This window comes from Gouania willdenowi, chromosome 16 (genome assembly GCF_900634775.1).
Source record: "Gouania willdenowi chromosome 16, fGouWil2.1, whole genome shotgun sequence".
NCBI lineage: Eukaryota > Metazoa > Chordata > Actinopteri > Blenniiformes > Gobiesocidae > Gouania > Gouania willdenowi.
Window position 1 is genome coordinate 2,959,947 of NC_041059.1, and position 24,177 is coordinate 2,984,123.

Consider the following 24,177-nt stretch of genomic DNA (forward strand, 5'->3'; position numbering starts at 1 on the left):
AATGTAACTTTTCCAGAGTCACATACGTTTGACAACAAACTCCATGTTTGAATGGAGTCAAAAACAATCTTGGAACTTTATGGGAAGAGATTTGTCTAAAATATATTTACAAATGTGTTTTTCAGATTTTCAAATGTTTTTTCAGATTTGTACGTGTTTTATTAGATTTTTTTCATGTGTTTTATTTAGATTTTCTTATGTGTGTGTGTGCTTTTAAAAAAATATATTTCCACGTGTTTTTTAGATTTTCACTTGTTTTTTTCAGATTTTCACGTGTTTTTTAATATTTCCCAATTTTTTTTTTTTTTTTTTTCAGATTTTTGTGTTTTTCAGATTTTCACATGTTTTTCAGAATTTCACGTTGTGACAAAGTGGGTGAGGACACACCATTTGTCCCATCAATTTTATAATTTTGTTTTATAATTATTTGGCACTTCAACAGCATTTAAGTATGAAGAGTATGTTGGGAACGACTTGGTTACTTACTAGGGCTGCACAATTTTTGACAAAAAACCTAATTGCAATTTTTCTGACAGATATTGCGATTTGATTTACGATTTTTACAAATATTTTATACATTTAAATGGATATGCATTTTATTTTTTCCCAAATTCTGTTTTTCCACATCAGTTTTTTTAAATTCTGTTTTTTTTTAGAAATATTAATCTTTATTTTTTCAGAAAATATTAGTTTTTAACTTCTGTGAGGAAACAAAATACTAATAAATAAATAAAAACCCATTAATAAACAAAAATGTATATCCAAAATAAAAAATGTAATTTAAAATAATAGGTAAGATACAATTAAAAGGTAGATATAAGTTGTAGTAACATGGATTATTCTGACTGCTCATTTTAATTATTCATGTCATATAAGTATGTATGAGAACAGCATATTTCCCCTCAGGGATCAAGGATTTCCTGAATCTGATCAGGTTTATTGATTACATTTTTATCAACTTAATTTAAATTAACCTAATTTAAATGACCCTGATGACATCATTCCACATCGTAATGATTAAACAAAAATAAAAGTGAAACACATCACGTGTATGAAGTGTTTTCACCACTAGGGGTCAGATTTTATCAGAAGTTATGATTAATCTACAATGTTTCAGACTCTACAATCCCTGGTATTGATGGTATCGTCCACAACAACAGAACAACTTTATCCACAACCTTCTGTAGCTCTGATGAGATGTGTAAACGCTCTGAGCAGGTGAAGCTGATTAAAGCTGACTCATGTTTTCACGGAGCGACGCAGCGCTACATGAGAAACAGACGGAGCTTCTCAGACACGTTAAAGTTAAACGGGCACTGGTGGCTCTGATTTAAGAGTCAGGGATGATTTGCATAGTTTTTTGCCAGGTTAGACGGTGTTTCGGTGGTGTTTGAAGAGGACAGGATGAGAGTGGGAAGGATATTTCCGCATTAAAAATAAACGTCCTTTCCCTCACGATGACAATTCTGTCCATTTCCGCGTTCAACAGTGGATTCCATTTTCATTGTTCGATTCCGTGATTCCATCAACATGGATTTTACAGGACCCTAGCGTAGTTGTTAGCGCACTCAAAGACTCGCTATAGTGCATATAAGCGTGTAGGAAGGCGGTTCTTGGCAATTCTAATTGGTGAACATATATATCACTCAAATGATGGAGACAGAAGAAAAAACTTCCAGCGTCTGAGGTTACGTTATCGCAATAGTGAAAACCTTAATATCGATGCGATTAAGGTTAATTCTTCAGCCTTACCTAATTACCTTATTTTTGTGGTACTTGGAGCTACCTGTGCTGATGGAGATGCCATGATTGACTCCTGCTAATAGGAGTTTATTTAAGCAGTTGATCTGTGATCGTTGGGGAGGATGGACGTCAGTGTAGTTGTGTACAGTTGATGACAAACAATGGTTAACACTAGTCCACATGCTACATACAGTACATGTGAAACTTGGAGTCACCTTTAAATAAACACCTGCCTCCTACCACGTCCCTAACCGCTTCGGTCTCACTTCCTAACGCACGTGTTTTTTTAGATTTTCATGTTTATTAGATTTTCACGTTTTTGAGATTTTCACGTTTTTTGATTTTCACATTTTTTTTTCAGATTTTTACATGTTTTTATAGATTTTCACATTTTTTTTCTTCAGATTTTCACATTTTTTAGATTTTCAAGTTTTTTTCTCCAGATTTTCACTTTATTTCAGATGTTCTTCACATTTTTACGTGTTTTTTGTTTTTTTTTTAGATTTTTTATGTGTTTTCTAGATTTTCTCGTGTTTTTATAGATTTTCACGTGTCTCTAAGGATCAAAGATGATGGAGGTCTCTCGGTCGCTCCCTCTTCCACTCGGACCACACGAGCCTCTTTGATCTGGTTCCTCCTGAGGCGGAGCACGTAGACCGAGACCAGGACCAGGACGCACACGCAGCAAACCAACATCAGGGAAACCAGCACCAGCTCAGAGTGGAAACTACTCCCACTGTGGAGCTCACACTCTGTCACAGTGTTGAGTAGCGAGTTAGAATCTGCTTCAACCAATGAGAACAGAGGAAGAGATTATTGACCAATCACTGTCAACAAAAACAAAGAGAAGACATTACTCTGTCACAGATGTATAAAGTATAGATCTGTTCCTGTCCTTTGTTACAGATGTATTAAGAATAGATCTGTAACTTGTCACAGAAGTATAAAGAATAGATGTTACTTGTTACAGACGTATAAAGAATAGATCTGTTACTTGTTATAGACGTATAAAGAATAGATCTGTAACTTGTCACAGACATATAGAGAATAGATCTGTTTCTTGTTACAGACGTATATACAGGGTATCAGGTTCTACTTATTAAACTGATACAAAACATTACAGCTATTCTCTGTCGATAAATTATAGGATTGATAATCCTCCTCAGACTGGATGTGATGATGATGATGATGATGATGATGATGATGATGATGATGATGATGAAGATGATGATCTTACTTTGACCCACAGGAGCTTCAGTCTGTCCACACACGTCCTCAGGGTTAGAGCCGTTCAGGGTCTGGATTCTGAAGAGTTCATAAATATTTAAACTCTGTGCTGATCATGTTAACTGGTGACACACATAATAGGGCTGGGCAATATATCGAAATTCAAGCTATATCGTTTTCTATTTTGGCGATATAGAAAATTACAATATCGTTGATAGATATATTTTTATTTTATAGCTTATTTTTTATTAAAATACTTGTTTTAGAACACAATGAAAAGCTCAGTTAGATGATACCTGAGTGTGTTCTAACCCAGACCTTCATCTAAACAAAACGCACTACAGAACTCACTCACACGTGCTGTCCCTTAGAGGAGAAAAAAGCCAAAAGTGGCACATATTGTGCAGCTGTTTTTTAATAAATGTGTATTATTTTCCTCCTTTTGTGTAATGTGTTGTTCTTTTCTGTATTTTTTGTAACTTTGAACATCTTTATGAGTTGTTTTGTGTATTTTTTGGTATGTTTGTTGTTCTTGAACTTTGGTTCTCCCATCGTGGATTTTTTTCTCTTTTTGTGCCTTTTTGTGGATTTTTGTTGTTCTTTTGTGTATTTCTTCATTTATTTGTATGTTTTTGTAGTTTTTTTTTATGGGTGTGTTTGTGTTGTCTTTAAGTATTTGTGTTGTTTCAGGGGGTCCTGCTGACCGCTCTCTCTGCTTATGCCTCTCCATGTAGCTCATCGAAAAGTGAATGGGAGCTTGGAAAGCTGGAAAGGTCAGAGAGGTCCCAGAACAAAGCCTTACCACCAAATCTAAATGCATGCTAAATAAAGCTGTTTCACTAAAATTATCCTGACTGAATTAAAATTATCGAGATTTTTACAATATATCGCCATTTTGAGGAAAAAAATATCTAGATATGAGTTTTGCTTCATCCGTGAGGTTGGACTTACAGGTTGTCCTGGCTGCCCTCCACTGTGGTGCAGACCCCCCCTGTGGGGCTCCACCCACACTGAGGGTCTCTGCTCAGCACACACTGAAAGCAGCTCTTGGAGGTGGAACACTGGGCCGTAGGGACAGCCGTTACGCCCTCAGACGTCCCCACGTACACCACTTCCTGTACGCACACAAACAGCTGATGAATACAACTTTTAAACAACATTAATAAACAATAATGTTGTTTTTTATTTTTTATATTATTTAGGTAATGAAATACAGCCTTGGTCAGGTCACTGTTGAAAAAAACAATAATAACAATGATAAATAAAATAATAGTAATACAATAATAACAATAACAATAACATCATTGAGAAACTGGTCTTCAAACAACGGGGTCAATTCTTAACTTTCAACAGAATTTTTGATAAATGTCAGTTAGGCTTTGGTTCTGATCAAAGTGATCAATGACTGATTAAAGTGATCAATGTGCTGCATTTGACTCTGTGGACTGGCCAAGTATTTTTACCAGTATTATAATAATTAAAAAATAAAACAAGATAAGTGAATAAGTAAATATTCTAAAACATGTTGAACTTGTACAATAATCTAAAAGTCAAAATTAAGATGAGTGAAATATGAAGACTGAACAGAGCGAACGGAGGCCGACCTTAGACAAGGAGAAGACGACACTGATGAGTTGCTGAGGTGAGGAGAAAACCTGAACCTCCTCAATAACTCGAGGGCCTTCATCAAACACCATTTTGTGCAGGAACCCCGACTCTGGAGATCAGAGGAGGAGGATTACAGACCTGAGCTGAGCTTAGAGCCAGGGTTAGGGTCAACTAGAATTGTAATGACGTAATTGATAATTAATTACAATTATGATGTAATTATAATTCTAACTGTAATTTTAAAATTGTGTTGCTGTCGTAATCATAATTGAATTGTTACTGTGTTCAGATAATTGTATATGTAAATTTAATGGTCATAGATAATCTATAAAAAACTGTCAATTACAATATAATTAAATGCAAAACTGATAAACCATGTTACAGTTCTATGGCTTGCACATACATACATACTGTACATACATACATACATACATACAGTACATACAGTACATACAGTACATACGTAGTTAATAGTTATTTAAATGTGTTTTAGATCAAGTTGACCTGTCACTTTTCTTCCGGATCATTTTATTATTTGTTTTATAAATGTGAATCTAGGAGTTTTTCAGATTTTCACGTGTTTATTAGATTATCACGTTTTTTTTTTATTTCAAGGTGTTTTTCAGATTTTCACGTGTTTTTCAGAAACGTCACCGACATACTGTACATATTACACAAGTTTGTTTTGTAAATGTGAATCTAGAGTTTTTTTTTATATTTTCACGTTTTTCATGTTTTCGCGTTTTTCATGTTTTCACATGTTTTTCAGAAATGTCACCAACACACAAATGACGTGAAAAATACATGTGAAAATTGTGCATATATATATAAATATTTTTTAGACAAATCTCTCCCCATATGTTCAGAATAATAATCTGCAATAATCTCTGCTCCTGCTCTTAATATTTGTTGTGGTGTGAGTTGTTTGGTCAGACCTCACCTGTGAGGAGGAAGAGAACAGTGAACTCTTGGCCATTGGCCGCCTTTGTCCTCATCGCGGCCACTCGACTGTAACGGTCCTTAGAAACCACCAGCGGGGCGCCCCCTACAGGCCTCACGCTGTCCCTGGTCAGGAAACTTCTCTTCACCTCCGAGAGCTCAGAGTCCGACGCATTTGACAGTCCACACTGATGGTTTAGCAAAGACACATTTCAAATGTGAAGAGGACAAAAGGAAAGCATGTGGGACGAGACGTGAGCCCTGAGGGACGCCCAAACTGGAACTTTGTAGGGCTCTAAAACATACAAGTGAAATAAAATTTATAATTTTATATTTCATATTTAGGGCCCAGTACCAGAGTAGTAGTAGTCCACGTAGGACTGGGCGATATGCAGCAAAATTCATATTTTTTTAATTATTTCTCAAAATGGCGATATATATACAATATAAATCTCAATAATTTTATTTCAAATTAAGTTTCAGGGTTAAATTTGCTGATGCAAAATGCCACACAGGCTAAAATAACATCACGCTGCTTCAAGTAAAAAACAACACAAATACTTAATAGGACAAGAAAATACACAAAAGGAGAAAAATGCACACAAAAAAACCTGTACAAATAAACTGAGAAATAGACAAAAGAACAACAAAAAGACATAAAAAAAGAGAAAAAAAAGCACAATGGGAAAACAGAAATACATAAAAGAACAAAAATAAACAAAAGACACAAAAGGAGAAAAAGTACACGATGGAACAACAAAAAAACACAAAACGATTCAGAAAGACATCCATAATTACTGCAAAACCACAACCAAAATACACAGGACAACAAAATACACAAAAGGAGGAAAAAAATACACAATAGGACTGACACATTTACAGCTGCACAATGTGTGCCACTTTTGGCTTTTCCCCATCTAAGAGACAGCACGTGTGAGTGAGTGGCTTGTTTAGATGAAGGTCTGGGTTTGAACACAGTGATCATCTGACTCAGCATTTCATTCTGTTTTGAGAAATAATGAAAGCAGCGACACCTAAAATTAGCATTTTAATAAAAAATGAGCCATACAATTCAAATACAGTATATCATTATAGGCATTATTGTAATTTCCTATATCGCCAAATTAAAAAACTGGATATATCATAAATCTAGATATCTTGGAATGAACAGAAACAGGTTGAAACTGGTTCCTGTTCTGACCTTTCCCAGGTGTTTCTTGTGAACAGGACTCCATCGACCACTCTGCATGTCCAGAGCTTTAAAACTCCCTGTGAACACCGAGCGGACGTCCTCCAGGCTGAAGACACACACCGCAGAGCCACCATCCTCAGACCTGCACCAGAACCAGAACCAGAGATCAGAGGCTTAGGGACCAGGATCTGGACTCACACACTACTACTCATCATGTGTTGATGCAAAAGTAAATCCTTCATAGATGGACTTTGAATGGACTGATCATTGGTTCACGGCTCAACTAGTCTGGAGCACTCTGATGGACTCTTCTTCTATCCTATTCTGTTTGTCCTTCTGTTCACTAACCACAACCAGTGGAACCAGATGTTCTCCACCTCTGAACCTGGTTCCACTGGAGATTTCTTCCTATAAAAAGAGGGAGTTTTTTCTTACCACTGTCACTAAATGCTTGTTCATGTGGATCTTGTTGGGTTCTTTCTTTCTCACTATGGACTTTATATTTTGTTCAGCGCTTTGTGATGACTTTGTTGTATTTTGCACTATATAAATAAAGTTGAATTGAATTGAATTGATCCCATGTGTAAAACCAGGATTAACTACTGGACCGATCAATAAAAAAGTGGTGTTGTGAGAGGCGAGGCAGATATACCTACTACTCCCACCACCCATTAGAAACTCGGACTCACAACCAAACTTTAAATCTTTTCTCAAAACCCAGCGCTGTACAAATTTAATATATTATTATTATTATTATCATTACTTTTGAAAAAATTAGGACTCTGCCAAACAATTGTCATAACTTCTTAAATATTCAACTCAAAGATTTTTAGGTAAAAATTGAACGTACTCCACTCTAGGATCAGAGCTGAAAACTCACTACAGTTGAAGGGCTGTAGGTCAAGAACAGTTAAAAATAGATAAAAGTGGAAGACAACAAACAGTTGAATATTTTAAAAGTTAAATGGTTGAAATCCGTTGAAGAATGGCTGAACAGCTGAAGTTCAAATTGTTCAATCTTAAAATACTAAAATTCCCAATTGAAACTAATGGGGACAGTTTTTGAACAAAAATAATAATAATTTAAAGAAAAAAAATGATAAAAGTACAATATTTGACACATTTTGATATCTTAATAGCTGAAGGAGTTGAAACGCCCCAAAATTCTATGACGGAAGAAAAAACAGATAATAATAGTGAGGATGTCTCCTGCATCCTCATTAACATCCAGGATAACAGGATGAGGGGAGCCTTAGCCACGCCCTCTCTGAAAACATTAGCTTTTACATCACAGATGAACTCATCCAGGATATCAGGATTAGCCTGGTTAAATCCCTTGGCTAAACTAGCTTGGGTAAAACCAGATGCAATACCAGGAATAATATGAGAACTAGGACTAAAACAACAACTAAACCAGGACAGAGAGGACTAAAACAGGGACTAAAACTAGGGCTAAATATACAACAAGGACGGTGGGCTGTCAACCCAAAGTGGGTCGGTCCGGTTCGGTTTGTTTTGTTTTGACGAGCGAATGGAGGCAGACATGGCAACAAGTGGCCAAAAATGATCCAAAAGTGGAAAAAACGTGGCAAGAAAAAAGTGAAAAGTGACTAAAATGGGCCAAAAGCTGTCAAGAGGGGTTCCTGGTTCCTTAAATAAAGAGGAACCAGGTGGTATGTAATGCAAACGGAAGCTTAAATGGGCAAAAAATAGTGAAAAAGGGCAAAATGTGGAACAAAAAGAGTCAAAATGTAGGGAAAACAGTATATAAGTGGTATTTATTGGGCTAAAGGTAGATTATTGGGATGAACAGTGGCCAAAAATTTAAAAAAAGGACAAAAATTCAATAAAAGTGTCAAAAAGAACTTTAAAAAAAAAGGACAAAAATATGAAAAAAGGGATATTTATTGGCAAAAGGAGCTAAAGTCTAAAAAAAATGAACAAAGGAAATATGTAAAAAGGGTTTAAAAAGTTTCCCTCCTTTAAGGTTTTCTGGGGGAATAATAATTAAAATTAAGACATAAAGAGCCACATATTGAGAATCATTGACTTAATAACATCTTCAACATAGTGTCACTGATGACGTTATCTGGACACAAAATGCCACGGCTGAGTTTTGGTCCCAGTCCAGCTCTGAACAGGATTAATATTAATACAAGGACTAAAACTAGAGTCTGAACCACAACTAAAACTAAAACGTGTTTAAAGATCTAAATAGATCTGAAATAAGGAGATCCTTCTTCTTCTTCTTCTGATGTTTCTCACCACTGAGAGGTGAAGACTCCGTAGAACAGCGTGTAGGGGGCGTGGCCTCCTGCTGGTCCCAGTGTGAACACGTCCTGTAGAACGTTGAATGGAAGCTGTTTGTGTGACTGACAGAGAAGAGAAGCTTTGGAGAAGGACGTCCACTTCTTCTGTAGAGTCCTCTGGCCCCCCACATCATCCTGGGACAACAACAAACCATCAAACCCTCAATTCATTCATCGTTCATTACAAATATGGCGTAATTATAACTGTAATTTTTGTTGCAATTGTAATTGGCATGGAAATTCTATAAATTACAATTACAATTTAATTAAACGCAAACCTGGGAAACCATGTTCCAGTTCTATGTCTTACACATACGTAGTCAACAATTATTAAAACATGTTTTATATCAAGTTTTCCCACTACATTCACTTCTCTGGAGTGTTATTTTATCTCAGACGCCCACACCAAAATTATTAATACCAATATTTTCATTGATTAGGAAGCCTAACATGGTAACCAATAGAAATAATAGAAACAAATTAGATGATAGATAATGTTTTAGTGTATTTTACAGCTGATTTAAGACGTGGATCAAAACCAACCAATTATCATTAGAAATGCTAACAGAAAGCTAACACATGTTATATGTTTTATGGACTTATTTATTAAAGGCTCAGTAATTGTGATTAGGAAAAAAAAATGTTGGTAATCGTAATCATAATTGAATTGTAATTGAACATGGATAATTGCGGACGTCATTGTAATTGAAAAATGTCGTTGACCCCAACCCTGCCTCACGCCATTGTAGCTCCGCCCCCCCAGCCACTGTCACCTTACAGACTTGAGCCACCCGAGGGATTCGCAGCTCCTTCACAAAGTGAAACTCTTTCCCAACTTCAGTGAAGAAGAAGAAAAGTTTTCCCTCAGCGTCGTCCCACGACGAGCTGACAAACTGTGGCTCTGAAACACAGGAAGTGGAACCCATGTAAGGTGAGGTCAAAGGTCACAGAGGATCTCTGACACTCACCGTTCAGGAGGCCGACTGACAAGTCCAGGTTGACGTCCGGTCGGCCATCTTTGCTGAGGAACCGCGATATCTGAGGTTTTTCTCCTCTGAAGTCGGTCGTTGTGGCCGTGAATAGTTCACCATCTGAACACACATGCACGCACACACACACACACACACACACACACACACGCACGCACGCACACACACACACACACATACACATACACACACGCACAAACAATAAGCTACCTCTGTGAAAGTTTGAGTCACTTTAGTTCTTTTAAATCAATTTGAGACATTTTGGTTCTTTGCAGTTACTTTACAGGTCCTACATTATGCAAATCAACTTTTTAGTTTATAACCTTGTTACAATGTGAATTCCTTATCAAAAACACGGCAAAGTATTATTGGGATTCCTTCCTACATCTCTGAGAAATCCTCAATAATCTGCTCTCTGAGCTGCTTCTCTGCCTCTTCTGAGAAATGAGCATTTCAAATTCTAGTGACGTCACTAGAATTCTGAACCGCCCCCTCCAGGAAGTGCCTGCTGCTGGTGCCACGCCTCCAGAGTGAACATACACGCCCATTCTCTCTGGTGCTAGAGGCATGCGAGCGGCTGAAGAACAAGTGTTTGGATGGTCATTGTCCTTTCTTATTCAGTCTGCACAGGGAAAATAAACAGACTTTGTTTTTGTACCAAACGATAATGTCTGGTAACCGAGAATGCATGTTCGACTGCGAAAGTCCTCGGAAATTGTTCAAACTTCCTAAAGAAGAGTCTACTCGCCAGAAGTGGTTGGAATTTATCAGAATCAGAATCAGAATCAACTTTATTGACCAAGAATGTATGTTATACACACGAGGAATTTGACTTGGTGAACTGTGCTCTCTCTAATAGTGTAAACATTAAATAATAACAATCAACTAGAAAAAATAATAATAAATATAAACATAAATATAAACAGTAGTTAGACTAGAATGTGCAAAACTAAATAAAATAACAATAATAATAATAATAATAATAATAATAGTATAAAATAAAAATAAAAAATAAAATATAATAATAAATTATAATAATAATAAGATAATAGTGCAGTAGTGCATTGATGAGTAGCGCAGGAAAACATTTAAATTAAATTAAATTAAATTAAATTTATCTCTGGGAGCACGTGACACACCATCCATCATCCGTTAGTGTGTGACCGTCACTTTACAGAAGACTGCTTGGTGAACCTTGGCCAGTTCCAAAGTGGATTGTTCAGTAAATTACGTCTTCGAACCGGAGCGATTCCCACAATAAACCTCACTGATAAAGAGGCCACAGCCATAAGTAAAATAAACCTCTAGCCAAATGTTAGCAATACTCACTACTTTGTCTTTATATGTGAAATACATTCTCTGGAACTGTTGACAAAGTTTGGTGGGCGTGGCTGTTGCCCATGCTGCCGGGGCTCATGAAATGGGAGGCGCTCTGAGAAACCGAGCGTCTCAATTTCCGGGTTGAAAGAAAAGAAGTAATTTCTAAATAAATTAATATTTTATTTTGCAAAATGTAAAATATTACCCATATGTGGTTGTAGGTGATTTTGGAAGGTGTTAATATAGCATAATATAGGACCTTTAAGTCACTGGATCTTTGGAGTCACGTTGGTTTTTAAATCACTTACGTTAGTTTTTGAGTCACCTTGATTCCATTTGGTTCTTAAGGGTTCTACAGAGTTACTTTGGTTCTTTAGATTCAATAGCCTGGCAGATATGTAGCAATATTAGGCAAAGATGTTCACTACTGGAAAAAGTGTGACATTTTTTTTTTGGGATCCACGCTGGTAAACCAATGGTTCCCTGTCAAAATCTAGAAATCCAAGATGGCTGCCATTCGTGTTACCAATTTGGATATAATTTGGATATTTTGTCATAACTTTGGTTCTATTTGACATAGAAGCATGATCTCAGTAGCAATTTATAGGTTTTCAGGGTCAAGGAATTCAATAATATATCTTAAAATACTGTAAATTGTGTTCAGAGCAAGATCCAAGATGGCCGCCATCTGTATTGCAAATTTCAATCTCACCATAACTTTATCTTAGATCTGTATCTAAAATCTGTATCTTTTTGGGGACAAGAATTGTCATGAAATAGCTTAAAATACTGTAAACTGCATTGAGCAAGATATAAGATGGCTACCTCAACATTTTACACATGGAAAGGGTGAAATTGTGATTTATTTGCAGCCATAAATGTTTATGACAAAAATGCCTTTTAAAGAGTGAACGATTTGATTTAAATCCCCATCAAAACATGAATTTATTTATTTATTTTCATTTATTTATTGTGATCCTGGTGCATGCAAAAGCATTAATCTGATTATGTGTTTATTTTGCAGCACTTTCCAACATCTACAGTGATTAAAGTCAAACTTTAATGTAGATATCTGATTAATATTTAAATGAATTTAACAAACATTTCAATTCTACCCAAAAACCTATAATTCATACGGATGGCGGCCATCTTGCATTTCTTGATTTTCAGTGGGAACCATTGGTTCACCAGCGTGGATCCCATTATAAATGAATTCAGCTACTCGTGTACACATGCTCATGCTTTCTTCTAGAAGTGAACATGTTTTTGACATTCCTGCTTGGCTATTGGTTCTTTAGTTTTGTAAACATTTGAAGGTGCCTTGAGTCAATCTGAGTCATTTTCTTTGGTTCATTAAGGCTTTTGAGTCAGTTTGAGTTTTTTGGTTCTTTTCAGTCATTTTGGATCTTTTAAATCACCTAGGTTTATTCTCAAGTTACTTTTGGTTTTGGTCATTTTTTTTGTCAATTTGAGTCACTTCTGCACTTCAGTCACTTTCACTTTTTCAGTCACTACGTGCTGATTTTCATGATGTCAGTAACTTTTGTCAAAGTGGAACTAGACACTAAAGTTAGGGACAAACTTTATGTGGCACTGACCCACAGTGATGGCCGACGTCCTCTCAACAGGACTGAACGGACAGTGGCCTTTGGTTCTGTCGTTTTCCACCAAGGAGAAGCTTTCAATGTCCTGAAGAAGAAGAAGAATCAAGCCAACATCAGAGCAGATCGTTTACAGCTGTGAAATACATCAGAACTCAAAAAACAAAGACTGCAATCTGAGCGAAAAAGTCTGTTCCTGTGTTTTCCTGTCCTGGGTCACATGGAGCCAGTCTCAGCAGACGTACAGTAAGGTATAGGGACATGTAAACCCCCCAGGATAGGACCCCAGTCAGAGAAACAAGCTGGACTAGAACCCATGATCCCTGCACTGAGAGGCAGCAATGCTCACCAGTGTGCCACAGAAGTCATCATTTTAAAAACATTTAAAAAATCAATTCAGGGAAAAAAGAAAGAAGAAAAAATTAGATTAAGGTCAAAATGTAAAGTCACAAAAGTCAGACTTCAGAGAAAAAAGTAAGAATTCTGAGATAAAAAGTCTGATTTCTTGTAACAAGGGCGTAAATTTCAAAAGAAAAAAAAAAGAAAAAAATACCTTATTTCAATGGAATTTAAAAATCCAAGTTTTACATTAAAGTAAAAGTTTATTTTTCCAAAAATTGAGCATCGCGTTACTTCAGGCAGGCACGGAAGTCAAGCTAGCCCAGCCCCATCATCTGTCAGTAGCTGGTAACAACTGACAAACCAAAGCTCAGGTGGTAGAGGGGTCGTCTTCTGATTGAAATGTTGGGGGTTCAGTCCCAGTCTATACCTGTCTATGTGTCAAAGTGTCCTTGGGCAAGACATTGAACACTAAGTGGTCAACCAGCGCCTTGCATGGCAGCTCAGTCCCATTGGTGAGTGAATGTGAGTGTGAATGGGTGAAAGAGCTATGTCAGCGCTATATAAATCAAGTCCATTTACCATATCCATCAGTTAATCATCCAGCGGATCATGATCCATGCTTCCTATTGGTTAGTTAGTCACGGCATTGAATTTAAACCACTGCAAAACGCCCACTTCCGCATGCCTCTCAACCCACCCCTGCCCTAGCTCCTCCTTTTCTGTCTAATTAAACAGTGTCTCCTGTTGTCCTGCTGACCGCTCTCTCTGCTTATGCCTCTACATGTAGCTCATGGAAGAGTGAGGGGGAGCTCCCTTCGCTTCGGGCTTTCCACGCAGCTGCTGGAAGGGAACAGAACCTTACAGCTAAATCTAAACTGCATGCTAATAAACAATTAGACTAAAGTGATCCTGACTGAAGTATTAAAAGATTACAGTAGTTCAAGAAATATTTGGAAAACAGACAACAATGTGTAATAATTAACAATGAAAAGTCCTAATTTACAACACTGAACACAGGTGTCCCACAGGGATCAATACTTGGGCCTCTCCTCTTTACACTGTACATTAATGATTTACCAAACATCTGTCCAAGAGCTGGTTTCCATATGTATGCAGACGATGCAGTTGTCTATGTGAGTGGCCAATGTGTTGAAACCATTACTGCACAGCTGCAGCAACACTTTAACTCTGTGTCAATATGGTTTCAAAACTCAGGACTAACCCTGAATGTGAGTAAGACAGTGTCAGTTTGTTTTGTTTCCAGATCACATCCCCTAGAAGAATTAATAATATAGACATTGTCCAGATCAAAGAAGTTAAATATCTGGGCCTAATCTTGGACTCCCATTTATCGTTTGAAAGTCATGTAAAAAAAAAAATCACAAGAACAACCAAAGTAAACATGTACAGCTTTATCATTTCATGTGGCAAATGTATTTATGCATTCAATGATTTTCTCTCATCTCAGTTATTGTTTAACCTCCTGGTCACAGGCAACTACCACAACAATCAGGCCTTTAACACTGATTTACAACAGAACATTAAAAATACTAGATAAAACATCTGTCAGAACGCACCATTGTGGAGTATTGCAGATGATGAACTACCTTATCTTTGAACATTTTATAAAATGTTGTAATTTAAAATTGTTATGTAAATGTTTGTAGATCCAAACCCCTGATGTCCTCAGACGACTCAGTCCCACTTTGATCTGTGTGCAATTATTTTTAGATTGCACTCAAATGCACTTCCTTTGTGTAATGTCAGAATTAATGTCACTGTATCCTGTATTTTCTGTTTGCATTTGAAAAGCCCTTCTACGGACGGACATTACACATTAGCCTTGGCTCTAAATGTTGTAATGTGGTACATGTTGATTGTTCAAACTTGTTTCCATCAAATAAATAAATAAATAAATGTGATGCTAATGTGTAGCGTTTAGTTTGTAAAAAGACTCACGATGAAGGCGTTTCGAGGGCTGAAGCCAAAGCTGCCACAAACGTAAAGGTGGGAGGAGTTTATCTGCCTCAGCACGTGAACGAAATTCTGACAGTCGACCTGTAGACAGACAGACGCACGCATGCACACACACACACACACACAGAGTGGCTGTTTGTCAGAGAATCAATAATTATCTGATAACTATTGTACATCCCTAATCTTGATTTTTTGGTTATTAAAATCTACTGATAACGTAGCCCCACCCCGTTACCCTATGACACTGCTCAGCTAGCGTTGCCACGTGCTAAGCAAGGACAGGAACAGATCTATTCTAATATGTCTGTAACATCCTCACCACGGCATTGTTTCGTATTTCTAAACATTGCTGTATTTCTTCATCTGATGGTTTCCACATCACCTGAAGGAGAACAGAGACGAGATTAGAAAAGACACAGACTTTTCTATTTCATGATTGGCCGACCTGCCCAAACTTCTGCTTTAGAGCGATGACATCACTGCGGCTGACGTCCAATGAGAGCACAGTGTTCTGCGCTCCCACGTAGAGGGTGGAGCCATCGGTGCTGAGCAGCAGAGTGATGGTGTCATTAAGGTCAGGGACATGGAAGTGGACCAGAGGTCTGACTGTAGAGTCTACACACACACACACACACACACACACACACACACACACACACACACACACACACACACACACACACACACACACACACACACACACACACACACACACACACACACACACACACACACACACACACACACACACACACACACACACACACACACACACACACACACACACCAAAATGACGAGTAACTACTATTAGAGTAACTAAACTTAATTCATTTGTCTTATAAAATATGAAATATGTATGTATAATAAGTTCTGATGAACTACGGCTGGGCCCGCAGAATGTCACCGCGCCGAATAGCACGTACCACGTTCCTGAAAATTCAGTCAAATGACTCAGTTCCACAGAGTAAAACAAATGTCTCTGAAAGTCTCTGGACATCCACTCATAGAATATCTATGTCAAATTACAGCCCGATTCAACGAGCATTAATGGAGGAGGAGTCATTTGGCGCCCCCGTGACATGTATGGAGTAATGGGCCCCAGTTATATATTGGTATGTGCCAATGATTCGGTACCACCAACTGTCGTAACATTTGACTCACAAATAAATAAGACAATGACTTTTCTTTTGGGGCCCAAATAGAAAATCAGGGTCCAAGTGTCGAGGATTAACAGAGGATTAGTGATTTTAACTAGTGTACACAACAACAACAACAACAACAACAAAGTGAGGGCGTTTTGAATTCGGTAGCTCTGCCTAAAAAAGTCCGAAATATTAAAAATTATAATAATGTCATAAAAGTCCTCTTTATTTGCACAACATAAATATTATAACATACGATGATGATGATAAAAAACTAATATTGATAAATCAAGTCAAATAATCATAAACAATCATATATTTATTTTCTTTTAGACTCTAATAGGGATGTAACGATTAATCGTAAGGCAGTTAAAAATCGATTCATAGGAATCACGGTTGATATCAATTTTCTGACAATTGAATCGCAGTACTTTTTTTATCCACAAGTGTAGGCGGCGGGCGGAGTCTGCTAATACTTTCTTTCTGGCTGCCTTCTACTCTTAAATATGTTAATAAATGATTCATTACCCCTTTAGCACCTAAATAATATCTGTAATATTACTTGAATGTCTGTAAAAGTCACGTTTTTCTATTAGCTCTGTCTGCTAGCATAGCTTCTCTTCTTCACTGCAAGATATCTGCATGCCAACCGACCACTGTGTTACCAGCGCCCTCTGCTGGTCCAAACAAATATGACGTAAATCAGTGAAATCACGTTTTTTTTTTTTTTAAAGTCCAATTGTTAAGGCACAAAATACATTTTCAGTTGCACTTTTAAAAAGAAAAAGAACTATTATGCAGTTTTGCATTGTTTATTATAGAACCAGAATTTAAATTAATAGGCTTCATTTTCATGTGTATTATTCCTTTATTTCATTCAAGATTTATTTTTAGTTAAATTGCATTGTTTTGAATAGTTTTTCAAGGGATTCTTTTCACAATGAAAAATAAAAGGAAAATAATACAGTATTTTCTAATTTTTTTCCCAAAAAACAAATTTGTCTACAGTCCCATTTTGTAAAATAAATCGTGAGAGAATCGTATCGTGAACCCAGTATCGTGAATCGAATCGTATCGGGAGTTGAGTGAATCGTTACATCCCTAGATTCTAATCAACCTTAGTCATGTTTTTGGATTGTGGGAAGAGTTCCCAGAAGAATCCCACGCAGCACGTGGAGAACATGCAAACTGCATGAGTGTTTCTAACGATCCCTAAAATAAAGATTTTAAGGGGTTTTTTAATACACAATAATGCACTTATTAATCATTAGGTCAGCTTTGAAACATTTCAATATCACAAACAGGAAATGATGTAAGGAATAAACTCTAAATTAAAATATATTTAAAATCCAAATAAAAACTGATGTTTATGAAACAAATGAAAAACTGAATAAAAACGAGGATTCATTATGAAATAGACGATTTAAAATATTAGAATTATTAATTAAATACTTTAATTCATAATGAAGTCAAGATGGAGGCGAAGACCATGTGTTGACATTTATTGATTCCAAACATGGAGGAATTACAGTTTTCTAGTCGTTTCATTTAACAACGACACAAAATGATAAGTTTTTTATTCACACCTTCTTGTGAATAAATGTGGAACATTAAAAGATCTATAGATAAAAGCTTTGAAACGTTTGATGTGAAAGTGATGCTGACAGTGAAAAAGTAAAATCACAGGCATCAGTTTAGAGAGAAACTGAAAAAAACATTAAGATTAAAAAAATGTTCTGAAATTTAAAAAAAAAAAAAAGCTGGTGGTCTTTATTTATTTTAGAACGATTTGAAATTCTAAATCCTGAAAACACTAATTATAGCCAGAAAACTGAAATGTTTCACTTTCTACTGAACTCTCCAAAAATAAATCAAATAAATTCATAAAATGTAACATTTGTATTTTGTTTTTTAAAGAAAGAGATGGTTTTAATAAAGTTCATTGTATTTTCAGTGCTTCTCCCATCAACACATAGAGTTCAGCTTGTGGTTTCTACCACATGGCAGAGTTTTACACTTTATAAATATATCTATACTTAGAACTGACTATTTATTTAGTTTGAATTAAATTCATTTGTTATTTTATTTTTATAAATAATTCTACATTTTGACAAACCTTTTATTTTATACGGATGTCTTTGTGGAAAATAAATTTGGTTCCAATTGTGGTAGATTTTTCCTTTTTAAGTTTCTACATGTTTACTGTATGTAAGGGAACCCGTACCAAGATTTATTATCAATAAATAAACATGAGGGGAAGTAACCACTAAGTACTATTTCAATCAAGTAACAGTACTTGTACTTGAGTAGGATAAATCAGTACTTTTTACACCTCTGCTAATAGTAATAGTAGCCCATCAAAACAAACTGAAAGTATAAATACTCACGGAGGAGGAAGGAGGTCCTGGGAGGAGGCAGGGAGTCACACAGGCTGAGGATGATTAAGATGAGGACGAGGAGCATGTGCGCCATGATTATAACAAATGCTGAGGAAAGAAAACACTCAGCTTTACCACAACTTCCTCTTCATCAACCCTGCACACACACACACACACACACACACGTCACCATGGATGGAGTTCTGCCAACTTTCAAACAATACGTGAGATGTCCTGCCAGAGAGGAGAAGACCCTGGATCTGATGTATGCTAACATTAAGGAAGCATACATCTCCTCTGCTCCCCCCCTCTGGGCAGGTGTGATCACACCCTGGTTCTCCTCAAACCCTGCTATGTGCCTCTGGTGAAGAGGAAGCCTTGGACCACAAGGTCTGTGAGGATGTGGTCGTAGGAGGATTATGAGACACTGCAGGGCTGCTTTAAAGTAACCGACTGGCCTCCACTCTGTGAGCCCCACGGGGAGGACATTGATGGCCTCACAGAGTGCATCATGGATTACATACATTTTTGTGTAGACTGCAATGTTCCAGCTGGAACTGTAACCTGTTACACCAACAATAAACCTTGGATCACTAAGGACATGAAGGACATCCTGAATGAGAAGAATAGGGCGTTCAGAGATGGCAACCGTGATGAGGTGAGGAGAGTGCAGGGGGTACTCAAACTTAAAATCAGGGAGGCCAAAGACTATTATAGGAGAAAACTGGAGAATAAACTCCAGCGAAACAACATAAGGGAGGTGTGGAGTGGCATGAAAACCATCACCGGGTTCCAGAAGACTGGTAGCATGGGGTTGGAGGGCTGTGTGGACCAGGCCAATGAACTGAACCTTATTTTCAATAGGTTTGATACTGCGGCCCCTCCCCCACAAGATTCTGCTGCTGGCTGCTCTACAACAAGTGCCACTCTACCTCCTCCTTCTCCTCCTCCTTACAGACCCCTTGTCTGCTCCGCAACACCTTCATTTACACCCACCTACTCCACCCCTCCCCCGGCTCTGCATTATGTCTTCCACAACCTGAGGACCTCACCCCTTCCTCAACTGTCACCTCTACAATGTTCTTCACATCTGACCTGATGAGAAAACATCTGACGAGACTTCATTCTGGCAAAGCTGCAGGCCATGATGGTGTTCTTCCCAGGGTACTTAAAGCCTGTGCCCCCCACTGTGTGGAGTTCTCAGTCTGAGCCTCCACCTCCAGAGGGTCCCCACACTGTGGAAGACATCCTGTCTTGTTCCTGTGCCAAAAAAGCCATGTCCCAGTGGCCCTCAGGACTGACGTCCCACATCATGAAGACCCTGGAGAGGCTCGTCCTGGATCTGCTAAGGCCTATGGTCAGGTCCTTCACTGATTCACTACAGTTTGCCTACCAGCCCCGCCTTGGAGTTGAGGACAGCATCATCTACCTGCTGAACAGAGTCTACTCATCTGGACAAGCCGGCGAGCACTGTGAGAGTCACCATCCACCTCTACTGGGTGAGAAGATGGCTGCGATGTAGGTTGACCTCCCCATCGTGTCCTGGATTGTTGATTACCTGACGGGCAGACCACAGTGCGTACGTCTACAGAACTGTGTGTCTGACAGGGTGGTCAGCAACACTGGGGCCCCACAGGAGTCCTGCCACCTTCAGAGGTTTTCTGATGACTCAGCAGTGGTTGGCTGCATTGAAAAGGGTGATAAGAATGAATACAGGACTGTGGTGAGCAACAAAGAGACAAAAGAGGTCATAGTGGATCTGAGGAGGGCAAAAACACCAGTGACCTCTGCTTCCATCCAGGAGTTCCTGTGGACACTGTAGAGGAATCCAAGTACCTGGGGGTGTACTTAACAATAAGTTGGACTGGACTAAAAACACAGAAGCTGTCTACAAAACGGGGGCTAAGGAGGCTGAGGTCCTTTAACATCTGCAGACAATGCTAAGGATGTTCTACGAGTCTGTTGTGGCCAGTACAATCTTCTTCACGGTCACATGCTGGGGCAGTGGGTTGAGGGTCTCAGACGACATCAGACTAAACAAACTGATCAGGAGGGCTGGTGATGTCGTGGGGGAGGAGCTGGACACCCTGACGACCGTGGCTGAGAGGAAGATGCTGTCCAGGCTTCAGTCCATCTTGGATAATGTCACACACCTTCTCTACGACACACTGGCCCAACAGAAGAGCTCTTTCAGTGGGAGACTCCTCCTACCCAGATGCACCACAGGAAATCCTTCCTGCCTGTGGTCATTAAACTCTATAACGCCTCCCTAAGACAGTCACCCCCCCTCCCCCCCCACACACATTTTATATATGTACAGTTATATTTATATTGTTTTTAATAGATGTGACTTGTATAATATATAATATATCTGGAGCTGTAACGAAAATAATTTCCCCCTGGGATTATTAAATTATTTCTGATTCTGACAGACACACACAGACATGTCATGGAATTTCTATAAAAACAATTTAATTAAATGCAAAACTAAACAAAATACTACATTTCTAATGTTAACGGGTCACTTGACCCATGTCTAAAACCAGCTGTAAAATACACTAGTAAATATTATCGATCATCTAATTAGTTTCTCATCTATTGGTTACCATGTTAGGCTTCATTATCAATGAAAATAGTGCTATTAATATTTTTGGTGTGGGCGTCTGAGAATTTTTTTTGGTCAATATATCCCTAGATTTCAATTTATTAAAAAATAAAGATAAAATGATACTTAAGAGAAGTGACAGGTATGTGTAAGACATAAAACTCACAAACCACAATTTTGTGTTTCATTAAATTGTAGTTTTCATATAATTCCCATGCCAATTACAACTACAAAGTGAATTTCTGAACTCAATTACAATTCAATTACAGTATGATTACAAGAGCAACATATGTTATAAATTACAGCTACAATTACATCATCATCATCATCAAAACTTTATTTCAGACACATACAAGGTCCATAATTACGCCATAATTTTAATTTATTATCAATTACACTATTACAATTATAATTGAGCCCAACCCTGATAAAACATCTGGAATAATACGATAAGTTAAGATAAATTTAAATAGACGAAGGTGAAATGTAGAAAAATAAATTATAGTAACACTTTATATAATGTAAACAAATAAATAAAACAAACAACAAGGGTATATAAACACAATAACAGGGTGACATATAGATACAATATAAATGTAATATTTAAAATACACAAAACGACGAAACGTTTTTAAATTTCCCTAAATGACGTTGTTTGGAAAGAATATGAAAAATGATTTGTTTTGGATCATGTTTTATGTGAATAACATAAATAAACTGCATTTTGTTTGTTATAAACACATTTATTTGTTATGGAACAAAGCTTTGTAAAACATGTCTTGGATTTGTTTTAAAGTCAGAGTTGATATATTTCTGGTCCTTCAAGTGTTTTTGAAGATAACTGAAGATTTAGGAGGTAACAGGAAGTCATTGCAGTAGACCGCAGAGAAACAGGAAGTGACACCCCCTCACTGTGGCTGCTGTCACCACTTTTACTTCCTGCAAAAGAACTAATGCTGCAGAGCACTATGCAGTCCTCCTGAGACCTTACCATGTGGAGTTTACATGTTCTCCTGTAACACTTACAGCTTAGAATTTTAAAGAACTTTGATCAACATTGTAAAAAAAATTGTGTTTATCTTGTATCCATAAAATATTCAAAATAGCCCAGGAAATATTGTGAAAAAGATGTGTACATGGGTGGATTTGACTAGCTGAATCCATTTTTAATGGGATTCACGCTGGTGAACCAATGGTTCCCACTCATCGTCAAGAAATCCAAGATGGCCGCCGTCTGTATTGCAAATTTCAATCTTATCATAACTCTGGTTCTGTTTGATGTAGAAACATGATCTTTGTGGCAAAATGTACGTTTTTGGGGAGAATTGAAACAATTGTTACACTCATTTAAATATTAATCAGATATCTACATCAAAAGTTTTAGAGTTTAATCATAGTACATGTTGGCAAGTGCTGCAAAACAAACACATCATCAGATTAATGCTTATGCACTAGGATCATAATAGATATAATCTTCCTAAGAAATAAATGAAAATAGAAATATTAATTCATGTTTTGATGGGGATTTAAATCAAATTCTTCACTCTGTCATACACAGTTGTGGCTGCAAATAAATCACATTTTCACCCTTTCCATGCGTAAAGCGTTGTGGTGGCATTTTATATCTTGCTATGGATGTAATTTACAGTATTTTAAGCTATTTCAGGACAATCCTTGACCCCAAAAACCTACGTTTTGCCACAAAGATCATTACGGTATTTTAAGATTTATTATTGAATTCCTTGACCCTGAAAGCCTACATTTCACCACTGAGATCATGTTTCCATGTCAAATAGAATCAATATCCAAATTGACAATACGGATGGCGGCCATCTTGGATTTCTAGAGTGGATCCCATTAAAAATGGATTTTTACTAATGTTTATATCTGTGCGCACACACCTGGAAGAGTTTTCCACAGTTATAAAATGATTCGTGTTTCATTTACCAGGAAGAAGAAGAATCTCCAACATCGAGGACACACTGCTCTACTCCATCTCCTCCTGAGTAAAGGTGAACACTTCCTGTTGTTTCTCTGGACAAACGCACTCACAGACACAGCTTGGAGGTTAGAACACACCCCCACCCCCCCTCCCCACCCCCAGTCATTGGTGGACAATGAGATTTAACACATTTGTTCATAGACTGTGAATCTTTTATTTGGGAAAACTCTACATATAAATAACTGATGTGGTTTTTCACTGTAAAGATTGTTAATAAAACAAGAACAGTTTCGTCAAAACATCGGATTCTTGTTGCACATGCTAACATAGCGATTTTTCGAAAACATTGAGCAACAAACCACGTTCAAAAAACGTATGTGAATTTTTTAATGTTACTTTTAACCAGATTTACAGCAACAATTGTGAAATTTGTAAAAAGAAAATGAGTAAAATATATCAATGTAAAATCTAAATGTAAAATCTTAAATGTATTAAATGTTAACTCTAATTCTAAATGTTAAATGTGACATTTAAATAAAAATGTTAAATCTAAAAGCATCTAAATCTTAATGTTAAATCTAAATGTCACAAGTGAAACCAATGTTTAGCTAACATGCAAATTCACCAGAAGTACCAAAATAAAAACTCATTAACACAGAGGAGCGGGTGAAACTAATATATAATATATAGTTACACCTGTCACACTGAAATGTTAAATATAGATGTTAAATTTATCATTTAACATTCATATTAAATATTAAACATTTATATTTAATATTTATCATTTATATTTATCATTTAGATTAAACATTGACATATTTTTACGAGACCAAAAATACCACAATTTCACAAATATTGCTGT

The 24,177-nt window shown here is 37.1% G+C and overlaps 1 protein-coding gene across 5 annotated transcripts; it reads right to left on the reverse strand.

Annotated features, from left to right (window-relative positions):
- Nucleotides 1-2,203: 2,203 nt before the first annotated feature.
- LOC114477778 (semaphorin-4B-like) lies at nucleotides 2,204-23,762 on the reverse strand. Of its 5 annotated transcripts, XM_028470379.1 has the most exons (16): nucleotides 23,321-23,762; nucleotides 20,327-20,451; nucleotides 18,778-18,876; nucleotides 15,693-15,862; nucleotides 15,567-15,629; nucleotides 15,230-15,328; nucleotides 12,926-13,016; nucleotides 9,987-10,109; nucleotides 9,792-9,919; nucleotides 8,975-9,153; nucleotides 6,719-6,851; nucleotides 5,519-5,705; nucleotides 4,575-4,687; nucleotides 3,922-4,085; nucleotides 2,981-3,048; nucleotides 2,204-2,528 (listed from the first exon to the last, which is right to left on the reverse strand). In XM_028470379.1, the coding sequence occupies exons 3-16, from the start codon at nucleotides 18,860-18,862 to the stop codon at nucleotides 2,290-2,292; spliced, it is 1,842 nt and encodes a 613-aa protein (XP_028326180.1). In that variant the 5' UTR covers nucleotides 18,863-18,876; nucleotides 20,327-20,451; nucleotides 23,321-23,762; the 3' UTR covers nucleotides 2,204-2,289. The 5 variants fall into 5 exon arrangements, with proteins under 5 accessions (XP_028326180.1, XP_028326179.1, XP_028326177.1 ...); XM_028470378.1 differs by lacking the exon at nucleotides 20,327-20,451 and having other exon boundaries at nucleotides 15,702-15,862; nucleotides 23,321-23,432; XM_028470376.1 differs by lacking the exon at nucleotides 20,327-20,451 and having other exon boundaries at nucleotides 23,321-23,432.
- Between the last annotated feature and the right edge of the window lie 415 nt (nucleotides 23,763-24,177).

Bases quoted from the DNA above. Each gene is read 5' to 3' on its own strand.
- LOC114477778 (XM_028470376.1), bottom strand. From the start codon at position 23,345: ATGTTGGAGATTCTTCTTCTTCCTG. The intron at 18,877-23,320 runs GTAAATGAAACA...TTCTTTCCTCAG, and splicing joins GGAGATTCTTCTTCTTCCTG to CATTTGTTATAATCATGGCG. The intron at 15,630-15,692 runs GTCGGCCAATCA...GTTCTCCTTCAG, and splicing joins TAAAGCAGAAGTTTGGGCAG to GTGATGTGGAAACCATCAGA.